Genomic DNA, 12,069 nt, shown 5'->3' with positions numbered 1-12,069 from the left:
CCATCGTCTTCTTTGAGAACGCGGCGGCTGTGAAAAAGGCCATCGATCTCTTCAACGAGAAGGAGGTGATGGGCAGCGTTGTGACTGTCGTTCCTGCCAAGACGTCCCCGAAGCCTGACCCGCATGAGAACTCCTCGGTTGTGTTCGTCTCTCCCATCTTCCGCGCGTCGACGACGAAGCAGCAGATTCGTGAGCTCTTCGCGGGCCTGAAGGTGCTGCGCCTGCGCACTTACCGCAACAACTACGCATACGTCTACCTGGACTCTCCCGTCGCCGCACAGAAGGTGGTGAAGGAGAAGAACGGCGTGGAATTCCGTGGCAAGCAGCTTCGCGTTGCCCTGTCAACCCGCTCCCTTGCCAAGGAGAGGGCTCGTGCAGAGCGTGCGAAGCTTCTCATGGACGCCCACAGCTTCAACAAGAAGCAGGCCCACAAGAAGTGATGCTAATTCTTGCATTATATTAATTTTTTTGTTTTTTTTGTTTTGTTTTTGATTTCATTGTTTTTTTAAATTATAAGTAAAATTTTGCTTGTATTAAGAATGCAAAATGTTCTTCAGTTGTTGTTGTTGTTTTTTTGTGCTTGTGATTTTTTATTTCTGCCCAAGACTTGTTTTTTCTTTATTTATTTCTAACTCTTTTCCTTTTTTATGGTGGTGGGGGGTGTCTTCGTTTCTTTTATTCCCCTTGAATGGTATGTGGCGTGCGTTTACGGTAGTGGGGGAGCTATGGATGCCGTTGCGACGCCGTTGTGGTCTTCTCCTCCATGCGGCTCTCCGATGTCGGTGACTGTGGGCAGCGTGAATCCCTTGTTCCAGCTGGGGAGGGCCTACTACCGGACCGCCGCCAAGGCGTACAACATGACACGGTATGTTGTTGAAATTCTGAAGCTGGACGAAACTGTCCTTGCGACTGCCATGGCGTACTGGCACACATTTGTGAGTCGTCGTGAGTTACGACGGTTTGATGAGATCGTACTGAGTGCCTCCTGCGTGTTTCTGGCAAGTAAGGTGGAGCATTATAAGGTGCGCCTGAATCGGGTAATTTCGCTCGTCTTTGAAGTCAGTGGGGAGGGCGATGAGATGGAGGGGTGGCGGAGGATGTTACTGGAGATGGAGTTACTTCTGTGCCATACGCTAAGCTTTAACTTTCAAGTGATTCACCCGATGAAGCGCATCATGGAGTTGGTGCCGGAAAAAAACAAAGGCGTGCTGGAGTGCGCCCACCGCCTTTTTCTGCTTTCGTTTATAACCCCACTGTGCGTCAAGGTGCCGGCCGATGAGGTGGCGGAGGCACTTGTGTACCTCGCCGCAGATGGCTCCGGCCAATTGGAGGCGTACGCCGGCAAGTTCAGATTTGATTCCGTGGAGCGACGCGAAGGCATCATCAACGTCATGATTGATGCCCTGGCTGTGATGCGAAAAAATACAGGCCTACTGAAGGTGGACGACATGATCGTGGCGCGACGGAAGCGGATGCGCGAGCAGGAATCTTCCCGTCCTTCAGTTGCGAACTCCAGCGGCGGGGCTGGCAGCTTGGACGTCACTCCCTCCGCCTTTTTGTTCGAGTGATGCGCGTAGGCGTCTGCCTAGCAATGTCGTCTTCTGGCACTGCATAGTGCAGGCGTGCTACCTTTTTTTTTTTTTTTACTTTGTAGTCTTCTTGAGGACAGTCGTTTTTTTTTTTTGTATTTCTTCGTTGCTCCCTCCCCTTTATTCTTTGCAGCCGCCTCCTACTTCTCTCTATCTCTGTCTCTCGATTCTGTTTTCTGCGTCAAAGTTGGCGACCCTTAGTCGCAATGCACCTAGCTTGTGGTTCTCCAGCGGTGCACACCTGGGAAGTTCAAGGAAGTGAATGCGACGGGCGTCCCGTGGCGGTGTCATCGAGCGCTGCGGGGAACTGCGTCGTCGTGCTGTCGCAGACACAATTACAATTTTGGACGGGCACCAACGATGCGACGTATCTTGGCTCCGTGCGAATAGAGGGTGCCACCGCCGAAGATGACCCGGCGACGCACTTGCTGTGGCATCCGAGGGGAGACTGTCTGGTGGTTGCAACTCTACAGCGGCGCATACTTTTTTTCAGCGTCTCTCCTGACTTGAAGGATGCGGAGTTGCTGGCGCCACTGTATCATGATCATCTCCTCCGACTTGGTTCTCTCACCTCTCGTGTGCGGTTCTTAAGGGAGGAGCGTTTAGAGTTTGGTATTCTGACGTCGCTTGCCTCAGGTGGGAGCAACTGCTTTTTAGCCTGCACCACAGCTGGTGCGGTTTGCGTGATTGGTTGGTTCCAGCAGAAACTTTTACACGCGTGGAGTTGCCATTCTCTGAGCAAAGGTTCCCATTTCTTTGCTCCCTTAGAGGAGACGGGGGACGAGACTACAGACTCGGATGTGCATCTGGCGCGCGCTGATGTTTTTGCTGGGTCCATTTTGGACGCCCACCATATTCCGCAACTAAAATTGACGGTGCTGTTGTTGTCGAACGGCTGCGTTCTTCTTGCCCAAAGTAACGTGGGAAGTGATTTCACAAGAGACGACATTGTCTTTTCGGGCAAGTGTGCGGCTGCCCCAGGTGTGGCTCGTGTGTCGATCAATTCAAGGCACATGCTAATGGTGATGGCCACACAGACAGGCGATGTTGTTTGTAAATGGATTGCTGAGGATCTCTCACTTAAACCCTTTTGGAATGGATTGTCGTGTCTAAGGGGTGTGAAGCGGCTTAGTCCCATCGACAACTTGCAATGGAGCCCCAACGAGGAGCTGTTATGTGTTGGTTTCTGCCACCTTGGCGTGGTTGTTGTTCATTACAGTGGAGTCTGCGTGTATTCCTCACAACTGTTTCATCACCCTCAACGCCGCGTGGCTGAGGGATACGTGTCCTTTTCGTGGAGTTACCATGGACATCGTCTGCTTGTCATCGAACCACGGAGTGGCGGGTTTACAGAGTACGGTTTCAATGAAATCATTTCAAGCCCTTGTGGGGACAGCAAAGGCTGCTTTACCCCGGTCGTTGCGTTCGACAATGAGGTGCTGCGTCTGGCGGGACATTTTTCTGCCGATGGGGAACTTACTTTAAACGAGACGGTCAGCGCTCGCCCGCAGTACGCGAGTGACAATTACCCCATGAAGCACGGTGCTGTGAGTCCTGACGGCAGCTCTGTGGCGCTTGCGGGAAGGTGCGGGTTTGTATTTTTTGACCGTTTTTCACACCGTTGGCGTTCCCTGCGTGATAAAAATCTGGAAAAGGAGTTTGTCTGTGTGGCACAACCGCTCTGGCTTAGCAACCTCGCCGTTGTACTGCCAGTGCGTATAACTCACAACCGCACCTTTGAGTTGCGTGTGTATGCCCACAGGTATCTCGACGCAAGTGCCCTGTTGACTCGGGTTTCCTTGGAGAGGATGCCATTGCATGTGTGTGAATGCCACAACGACTACACGGATATTTTTATCCTTGTGACGGATTCGTCTAATGCGCTCCTTCTGTGGCGTTGCGTGATTGACCCTGAAGGGCATTCTTCTTCACTGGATGTCAGGATATCTTTTGACTTTATAAAACGCGCACAGCTACCAGATAGTCTTGTATGCCCCGTGGCAATGGCGGGTATTCATCCGGCACGGATACGGCCTCATAAACCGCCGTCTCATCCCCCTGCAAGTCAACAACGCGGATGCGAGAGTGCCTTGCCGCAGGCTTTGTTCATTTTGCGAGGTTCTCACGCCTTGGTATCTTTTGACCCCGCCGCAGCTGTAACGAATGCATCCGCGATGCCGTCTCCAATAAAGATTCTTCGCTCAGCGGGTGTTTATCGCATTTGGGTTGATTACGCCGTGCCGATGGATGGTAGTGTCATTGTCGTGTTTGGCGTTCACGGTATTTCCATCCTTCATTTACTTGGAACAGGAGAGGACACACCCTCTGGTCTGTTGGCACACGAATACGGAGTGTCGAACTTCGATACCGAATCTCTTCCAGTGGGGGTTTCCACGCACGACGGCTGTCTCCTCACTGCGGGCTCGACGAGTGAGGTTGTGGGCGCTATCGGTGGGGCGCCTCCTACGGTTTCTCTGCGCATGACCCTCAAGCCTCTTCTGTACAACTATCGTCTATTAGCTGCCTTGAATTGCCCGGATTTGCCGGGTTTGGGCACCCCGAATGACACACCAACGGCTTCGAGTGTTACTTCATTCGTTCCTCTGGTATGGAACGATCGTTTACTCTACTGGCTGGAGAGTATGAGGAGAAACGGCACTTTTGTTCCCAACGCAGACTACTACTTGCATACGCTTATTACTGGAGCCCTTCCCTACGGCCTCGATCAAAATTATCGGCGAGCCGCCGTTCAGGCGACGGTGTCTCTCCTTCGACGGTACTCGGAGTTCTACAGTGTGGCGGTGAGCTGTCTTCGAAAGCTAGATGTTCCTCAGTGGAGGATCCTCCTCGATGTTTTGGGCTCCCCGGTTGTTTTTTTCAGGGAATGCCTTGAAAACCACCGATTCGAGGAATCAGCGCAGCTGCTACGCGTCATCATGTTGGATGGAAGCGGCTCTGACGGGGGTGCATCAGTAGAGTCGCTGGAGATTGCGATGTCGTGTGCGGTGGAGTTGCTTGTGTCTGTCTTGTGGCAGCGCAAGGTTCATCTGCTCCAAGATTTACTGCGCTTTATGGCGTTGCTGCATGCGGAGATTACAATGACCGCCGCAGAAGGCGATGGCAGGGCCAACGGTTCCGGCGTCTGGACGCGCCTCTTAAGTGCTGTCGGATTACAGCAGGATTTACCTCGTGATTTTTCGCTGGAGACGGAGCCGCTTCGGCTGCTTGCCCCGGAAAAAGTCTCTTGTGGGTCAGCCAACTCTGGCGCACTGCAACGGCGATCTGCCGTTGAATATTTATTTTGCAGCCACCCAACTGTACGACAGGCCGTGTGCGATGTGGCCTCGGAGTCGTTATTTGCAGGCCATTTGATGTTGCTTCGTGACATGCTACAAGAGCTATTCGTCTCTCTGCCGCATTTTGTAGCCTGTAAGACGCGTCCAAGAACGGGAGAGTTGTGCGGCAAATTTATTGACGACACGCTGACGGAGGATGGTCGGTTGGAGGGAGCTTTGAATCTCACGCGGCTTCCAGCACTTTTCGACGGTATTCACGATGAACTTGGTCTGCCACGCAGTGTTAGGTGCATTGGAACAGAATTGCAGGATTCCGTCACGTCTTTTATGAATGCGGAGAGGACCGGCTCTAACACGGCGGTGTGGACCGCCGCACAGAGTTACCTGTACACCACCCCTGGTATGGTGGCGACTCTTCTTGGGCTCCGTGAGCTGTACACTGCCTGGGATGAGTGCGTCTTGGCTGTGAACGTTATCTTAATGAGCGAGGATGTGGTGATGCAGCAACTCCACGCGACTCCGGAGCTTGCGCAGGCGCTACGGCATCTGACAACCCAACCACAGAATGTAGGCTACACAGCTTTTGTACAAGGGTGCATCGATGGCCACAACACGGCGGCTTCGTCGTTAGTCAAGGTGGCATCTATAGGCTGACCTTGCTTGCACGTGTGTGAGATTCCTTCGTGGAAGGTCACGTCTGTTTTTTTTTTTCTTTTTCCTTGCTTGCTTGTTTTTCCGCTCCTTCTTTTGCCACTTTCTCTGGGTGTACCGTGTAACCAATAGCGAGAGGGAGAGAACGAAGATGCGATGGAGAGAGACGAGTAGAGGGTAACGCGAAAGAAGAAGAGTGAGATACAGGCAGGAAAGTGAATTGGGTTTCTTGCCGGGCTTCTCCAGCAAAAACTTCTCCGCATTTCTTTGCTGCACTCTTGCGAGAAGGGAAGGGCGTTTAAGCTCGTTGGAGGCGAAAATGACGTGCACCGTTCGCTTATACATTTTTTTTTTTACCCCCCGCCCGCTTGCCTCGTGTGAGGGCCATTGAGGACGATTTAAAGTACAGGCTGTGCCGGTTGCTCTGGACATCAACTCCATTATCGCTTTCCCTCGCCCCGCGTCTTTTTTTTTTGCCGTTCTGTGTTGTTCTAGCCTTCTTACTTCCTCTCCTTTTCCCGCTTCAAACAAGTTTTTTTTTATTGAATTCCCCTTTTGTTTGTTCCTTCCTCTTGCTTACTCCCTCTTTTTGCTTTTATGGTGCTCAGGCGGGGGAGGCGGGGGAGGTCGCTGCTGCTGCTGCTTGCTGTGCTGTACGCTCTGGCCAGCGTCATATGTGGCGGTTTCTACGTGCTCATCGCCCTTCACCGTGGGAGTCGCGAGGACAGTCTGGGGCCGCTGCACCTTCGCGCCAAGGATGCATTTCCAGCGAATGCGCTACCGCGGGAGGACACGAGCAACTGGACGCGGATCTCGTCGTCGTCCGGAGTTGCGGGTGACGCATTTTATCGCCTTTGTTCCGTGACGGATGGCCGATGGCTTGGTCACTCGTCGGAAGGCGTCTACGGTGGTGTTATGGACAGAACTTTGGGTCTTCTCTCCGGTTCAGCGAGGGGGACGTACGCCATTCAGGCGTGGAGCTCCCTGTTCCTCTCTGCACACTCCGACGGGAGTGCTGGAATGGACCGCCCACAGGCGAGGAGTGCGGAGATGTGGAGTTTCAAGTTCGTGCCGGGGGCCGCCACGGTTGCCCTTTGGTCAGTTTCCAGAAGACGTTTTTTGCGCACCGCGGGTGACCGTCTGAGGTGCGACGCAAAAGAAATAGAAGCCGCAACCCACTGGGTGCTGTACGCTGAGCCCAGCAAGGCATGTCCTCCTCCCAAGGCTGGCGCAGACTGGAGTGCAGTGGCACGCGTCTGCTGGAAGTTTGAGTCTCCCGCCCCCCAGAAAGCAATGGGCCCCAAAACCGTCTTGTTTGGAACCCTCAAACCACTGAAGTCACTTGAGCCAAATAAAAGTGATGCATACGACCCATTTATCATTGCCAACCGCACGCTGTTTAACTGGGCGTTAATCGAAGGTGTTCAGCCGGTGGTGTTCTCTGACAATGCTTTGGATCACGCACTCATTGAACGGGTCAATCAGAATCTTGCAGCGAGGGCTATAGGCCAACGTATTGATTTGATGAAAAACTTTGAGATTCATGAAAAATTTGGGTTGCCTACATATCGGGGCCTCTTCTTGCGTGTGCTTTCCGCCTATCCTGAAGCCCAGGATGTCATGTACTCTAATATGGACATTCTCTATACTCGTTCCGTGCTGGAAACCATCAGGGCGGTACGACGGTACGGTTTCTCTGCCAGAGAGGAAAGTAAGGGAGCTCACAGGGGTTGGTTCGCCGTGGGGCGCCGCACCAATGTTGAAATTTCGTTGAATTGGTCGTTAGGCACCGACTGGGAGGAGGACGTGGAACTAGTGTTCAGGAGAACAGGAACTTTATTTCAGTCCTTTTCGGAGGACTACTTTGCAATGAGCCGCAATATGTTCGACTGGGAAACCATGCCTGATTTTGTTGTGGGTGGAACAGGATTTGACAATTGGCTGACGACTCAGGCGGTTTTGCGTGCCCGTGCTGGGCGGGCACTGACGGTTGAGGCGACTCTAACCCTCGCGGCAATTCACCAGAACCATGGAGAAGACTTAAAGGCAAGCCACAGGCATCCCAAGTCACGCTACAACAATGCCTTGGCACAACGAACAGGTGGCTGGGCGCGGGGCCGCACAACCGATGCCCCGTTGCTGACGGTACGCCATTTTGGTGGTGAGGTGTTGCTGCTTAACAAAAGTGCCGTCTTGCTCACTGGATAAGGAGTAGTTGTGAGTCTGCAGTTTGTGCTGAAAGACGAGTGTGACGCAGACGACGAGTTGGTCCCTTATATATATATATCTTTCCCCCATGTAACGGTCCACTTCCGTGGTGGATGCTTGCATCTTAAGTGTGTGTTTTTTTTGCTTTTTTTTTGGTTGGTTTCCTCATGACTTTTTTTTTCTCTTTATGCTTGATTTCCTTCTTGCTTTTGGTTGCGCCGTGTTTCCTCCCTGCATCCCCGTCCTTGTATGTTTGCTTTTTCCTCCTCCTCCTCCTCTGCTGCCAACGTTGGTAGCAGCGGTGTGAGCAGCGGCAACATGGGCGTGGAGATTTTGGAGATCGACGGATCCACGCCTCACCCAGGCGTAGTGATTGATGGTTCAATAGCCTGCAGGGAGACAAATGGTGGTTGGGTGACGCTGCGGTCCAAGTCCCCGCTCTGTGGAAACGAGCGGCAGTGGGCAATGAAAGTTATTGATCAGGGCGAGGGCACCGACGGCTCAGGGCTCATGATGGGACTGCTGCCCAGCCTGAGTTCGCAGCAGGAGTCTTCTATGAGTAACAAGTACATATCTGAGCTCGGTGGCTGGTGTCTTTCGCGGGCTGGGGATTCCTATGGGTCTTGGAAGTGCGATAAGATGCCTTTTTCCACAGGCTGCGTTGTGGAATTTGATTGGGACGCCGTGACTCGAACGCTCTACATGGTAAGCGGCAAGAGGAAAGCCATTGGCCACATACCAAACGTCTCAGAGACAGACGTCCTTTACCCTGCCTTTTCTATGTACTACCTGAACCAAAAGTTGTCATTTGTGTGAGGAGATGGCGAAGACGTGCGTCCAACGCGTGGCCCTTACAGTCTGTATGAATAATTGCAGATGAACGGTGAATACTGACAACAACCCAACAAGAGCAGCGTGAAGGCAAAAAAATGGGTGGCAGGGCTCGTACGGTCGTGTGTGTGTGTGTGTGCTTTGAGTGGGAGGCGCGGGAGGAGGCGAATTGTTGGTTGTGAGGAGGACGATGAGGAGGCTGAGTGTTATCGAAGTGTATAACTGGTGGGGAAAAAGGAAAATGAAAAAGAAAAAAAAGTCAGCGAGTTTGTCACAATGTGCTTTGCTTCATTTCAGGTGCGAAGACAAAAAGAAATTTACCCTGCGTCTGTGTTGTTGCCGGCGAACACATTGCCTGCGTACTCGGTTATTCCGCTGCCTTTGCTTCACCACATTGAAAGGGCGACTTGACCGCTGCAACCATCGATGAGTCCGGCACCTCCCCTTTCTCCTACTTCGCGTGTTGTTCTTTTCAAGCCTTGTTAGGTTGCAGTTGAAATGCTCTTTAGGGTTTTCGGACATTACGCCACGAGGGACGACAAGCGGCGCGATTTTGAGGAAGGGAGTGAAGCCTCTCAGCCCGGAGGGCACAGAACGTGCCGCCTCCGGATCATGGTCCTCATCGCGGGGATAATGTGCTTTGGCGTGGCGCTTGTAGGGGTTGTTAGCTTTTTTCCCATGTACTTCGTCACTTTCACCACAGCTTTGGATGCAACCCGCATGGTTCACTCGCAAGCCATTAATCTCTTCTTAACCGCATCCAACACCTCTGCGATGCATCTACCGACCCTCATCCACGCCATCTCAGCTAATTATGTTCTCACGATGAACAGCAGCAGTGATTTTTTCCCTAAAGAAAAGGAACGACTTTTATTTGCCTTGACAAATGTCATGTCGAAGAAGTTATACCGCGATATTGTTGGCCACTTCATGGTGGCGCTGGCGGGCCCGCCCGGGGAAGAGTGGGGAGTACTGGCAGCGTCGGGCTTTGATAACGGCGAGATTGGGGGCACCGTGATGCATGGGGGTTCGACCGCACCGCTCTACCGGATTGACCCTGGGAAGGGCAGCTTTGCTTCACCTCTCCGCAGCCTCACCACATATAATATGAGTTTGTACCCTGCTTTGACTCAAAAGAATGGGGCTTACAAGGCAATTGTTGAACCATGGAACGCAAGCATGGCGGCGGGTGTCGCGTGGAAAAGGCGTTGGCTCACGAAAGGCACTAGTTTCTCATGTATGTATTTTAATTATGTTCTGCCCTTTGCTGTAAATAAGAGCCTTGGGTTCTGGGAAATTGCTTTTAACGCGTCAGTATTTGATCATTGGGCAGGACGGTCATTGTCCAGAGCGTTGCGCAGCAACGGACGTTTTCTGCTGCTTGATGCTAAACAGGATGTTGTTGTGTTAAACAACTGGGGCCAGAAATCAGCGAACAGGACCAGCAAAAGCGCTCAGCTTACGATGCATATGTTCGACAGCCATGCCATCACCGACGCATTGGTGCGGGAGGCGATGGAGCACGTGCGCCGGCGCGGTGGATTTGCGCAGCTTATGAAAGACCGGGATCAGAGTGAACTGTCATTTCGTTACAACGGGGATGAGGCGTACGCGCGCGTCTTGCGACTGACCGATAGCGCCGGTTTGGATGTGCTGATGTTTACTATTACCCTTCAGGCAGACTTCTTTAGTGAAATTTACCGGTCGAGCACGTATGTGGCTCTTGCGACGGGGCTTTCAGTCCTGATGGTTGCAATTCTTGCCATGTTGATCGCCTATTTTCTAGTGAGACCCATGCGAAGGCTCGTTCCGGAGTTGAAGCGTGCGGCAAACTTGCAATTGCACGGACAAGACGACAAAAGCGACGTCTGGAAAAGGTCCAGAATTGCCGAAGTTCGCGAAGTCCAAGACGCCTACGCTGAACTCACGCGCCAGCTCACCATTCTGAAGACATTTGTCCCTGGCGCCATCCTCGCCTCGCCAAGCGTCAGCAGCAAGAGCAGCAGCTCCACCCACAAAGACCATTCGTTTCCCTGGAGAAGGCGGGGGGTTCAGCAGCATCCGCCTTCTCAGCTGCGGGACTCCCTGCTAAACACCCGAACCGAGTTGGACGTGATGGAGCACAGCACCTTTTCAAAGGTGCGGCAGGAGATGCGTCTTAACAGCCGCGTTTTCAAGGAACGGACCAACACGTTTGTCCGACGGTACTGCACTATGGTGCTCATTGAAAACGCCCAGCCCGCATCGCTTGACACGTATTTTAGTAACGTCCTCGCATGTGCCACTGAACAAAATGGATGTCCGGAGTACTCGCGCCCGGAGGGGACACTCGTGAGTTTCGGCGCCCACTCACAACTTCCTATGCACGCTATAAAAGGCTGCCGTTTTGCGTTTGAGCTTTTTGCCAAACTAACGCCTCAGGAGAAGAAGACTATAACCATCTTTATAGCCACAGAAGAATTTCATGTGGGGACTTGTGGGGCACAGTCTAAAAATGCCCGTGTTGTGGTCGGTGTCATGAATCTGCGTGAATTGGCAAAAGTGGCGAATCGACTGGGCTGCCGCATTGCAGCGACGTCTGGGACGGCGTCGCAGCTGCAGGGACATCACGCATACCCCGTTGAATGCGTTCTGCCATCATCTTCAACAGAGGCAGTGGTGCTCTTCGAGCTTCGACCAGAAACAGCTGGTTTGCAGGCAATGGGTACACCGATGCACTTTCGACTTGGATTTGCGGCAATGCGTCAGGGAAATTACAAGCAGGCCATATCGCATTTCCGACGCGTTGGAAAGTCGGATCCTCAGAGAAGGCGCCTCATTCGGTTGTGTGCACGGCGCTGCGCCTTAAACGACAACACAAGTTACGTGAGATTGGCAAGCGACATCTTACAGGAATGGGTGCCGGATGTGAGTGTTACTGCAGCAAATGAGTTGGGACCCACAAATACGACGGAATTCACGGAGGCTGCCCTTGGCAGGGCGCGATCAAGCCACAAATTCCTTACTTCGGCCCAGTCCAAAGCCTCCTCTCATAGCAGGTGTCCTGAAAGCGAATGTGGGGCCTTGTTTGAGGTATTGGAAGTTAGCAGTTCTTCATCCTCGGGGTCTTTCCAGGCATGTGAGGAGGGCGGTAACGCCGCGGACGATTTGCCGCTGTTCCTGACAGACATGAATCAGCGAGTATGGACGAGGTCTCTGAAGAAGATCAGCGAGGGCGCCTTCAGTTCCGTGTTCCTGGGAATGTCGGAGGATGGTGTGCAGGTGGCCATCAAATGCATCCCGCGGCGGCGTCGCGACATTATGCAGGAATCTCTAGAGGCGGAAATGAACGTTGCTTCTAAGCTGCGCCACCCGAACATTGTTCAGTATGTGTCCTGCAGCGTGGTTCAATCTCACCTTGCCATTATCATGGAGTACGTGCCTGGCGGCTCGTTGCATACTGTGATCAAGAACTTTGGGCGGATGAGTCCGTTAGTGGCACGTCGGTTTACGGT

The 12,069-nt window shown here is 52.7% G+C and overlaps 7 protein-coding genes across 7 annotated transcripts in view, besides 3 other annotated features; all 7 read left to right on the top strand.

The window, feature by feature from the left end:
* The window catches only part of Tco025E_06879 (putative NRBD1), a gene marked incomplete at both ends in the record, with an annotated part of 537 nt that extends 504 nt beyond the window's left edge, over nucleotides 1–33 (top strand). The window contains one exon of the mRNA XM_029373747.1: nucleotides 1–33. This exon is cut by the window's left edge and continues 504 nt beyond it. Within this exon, the coding sequence (XP_029226142.1) occupies nucleotides 1–33 (33 nt within the window).
* A 35-nt stretch (nucleotides 34–68) lies between these two features.
* Tco025E_06878 (RNA binding protein-like protein) lies at nucleotides 69–440 on the top strand (the record flags this gene model as incomplete). Its single annotated transcript, XM_029373746.1, has 1 exon — nucleotides 69–440. One exon carries the CDS (start codon nucleotides 69–71, stop codon nucleotides 438–440), a length of 372 nt encoding a protein of 123 aa, XP_029226141.1.
* A 14-nt stretch (nucleotides 441–454) lies between these two features.
* Nucleotides 455–514: a sequence feature (A-rich).
* Nucleotides 515–556: 42 nt separating this feature from the next.
* Nucleotides 557–584: a microsatellite.
* A 141-nt stretch (nucleotides 585–725) lies between these two features.
* Tco025E_06877 (cyclin 9) lies at nucleotides 726–1,568 on the top strand (the record flags this gene model as incomplete). Its single annotated transcript, XM_029373745.1, has 1 exon — nucleotides 726–1,568. One exon carries the CDS (start codon nucleotides 726–728, stop codon nucleotides 1,566–1,568), a length of 843 nt encoding a protein of 280 aa, XP_029226140.1.
* A 227-nt stretch (nucleotides 1,569–1,795) lies between these two features.
* Tco025E_06876 (uncharacterized protein) lies at nucleotides 1,796–5,539 on the top strand (the record flags this gene model as incomplete). Its single annotated transcript, XM_029373744.1, has 1 exon — nucleotides 1,796–5,539. One exon carries the CDS (start codon nucleotides 1,796–1,798, stop codon nucleotides 5,537–5,539), a length of 3,744 nt encoding a protein of 1,247 aa, XP_029226139.1.
* Nucleotides 5,540–6,133: 594 nt separating this feature from the next.
* On the top strand, nucleotides 6,134–7,744 carry Tco025E_06875 (glycosyl transferase family 2; the record flags this gene model as incomplete). Its single annotated transcript, XM_029373743.1, has 1 exon — nucleotides 6,134–7,744. One exon carries the CDS (start codon nucleotides 6,134–6,136, stop codon nucleotides 7,742–7,744), a length of 1,611 nt encoding a protein of 536 aa, XP_029226138.1.
* A 249-nt stretch (nucleotides 7,745–7,993) lies between these two features.
* On the top strand, nucleotides 7,994–8,560 carry Tco025E_06874 (putative ubiquitin-protein ligase; the record flags this gene model as incomplete). Its single annotated transcript, XM_029373742.1, has 1 exon — nucleotides 7,994–8,560. One exon carries the CDS (start codon nucleotides 7,994–7,996, stop codon nucleotides 8,558–8,560), a length of 567 nt encoding a protein of 188 aa, XP_029226137.1.
* Nucleotides 8,561–8,697: 137 nt separating this feature from the next.
* Nucleotides 8,698–8,723: a microsatellite.
* A 350-nt stretch (nucleotides 8,724–9,073) lies between these two features.
* Tco025E_06873 (putative MAP protein kinase) lies at nucleotides 9,074–12,067 on the top strand (the record flags this gene model as incomplete). Its single annotated transcript, XM_029373741.1, has 1 exon — nucleotides 9,074–12,067. A coding segment is annotated over one exon (2,994 nt), but the record flags the coding sequence as incomplete, so codon positions are not given.
* Nucleotides 12,068–12,069: the final 2 nt, after the last annotated feature.

This window comes from Trypanosoma conorhini (assembly GCF_003719485.1).
Source record: "Trypanosoma conorhini strain 025E chromosome Unknown Tco_14.4_contig_00491, whole genome shotgun sequence".
NCBI classification, from domain to species: Eukaryota; Euglenozoa; class Kinetoplastea; order Trypanosomatida; family Trypanosomatidae; genus Trypanosoma; species Trypanosoma conorhini.
The sequence above is the reverse complement of the archived record's forward strand: the minus strand, read 5'-3'. Positions and strand labels throughout refer to the sequence as shown.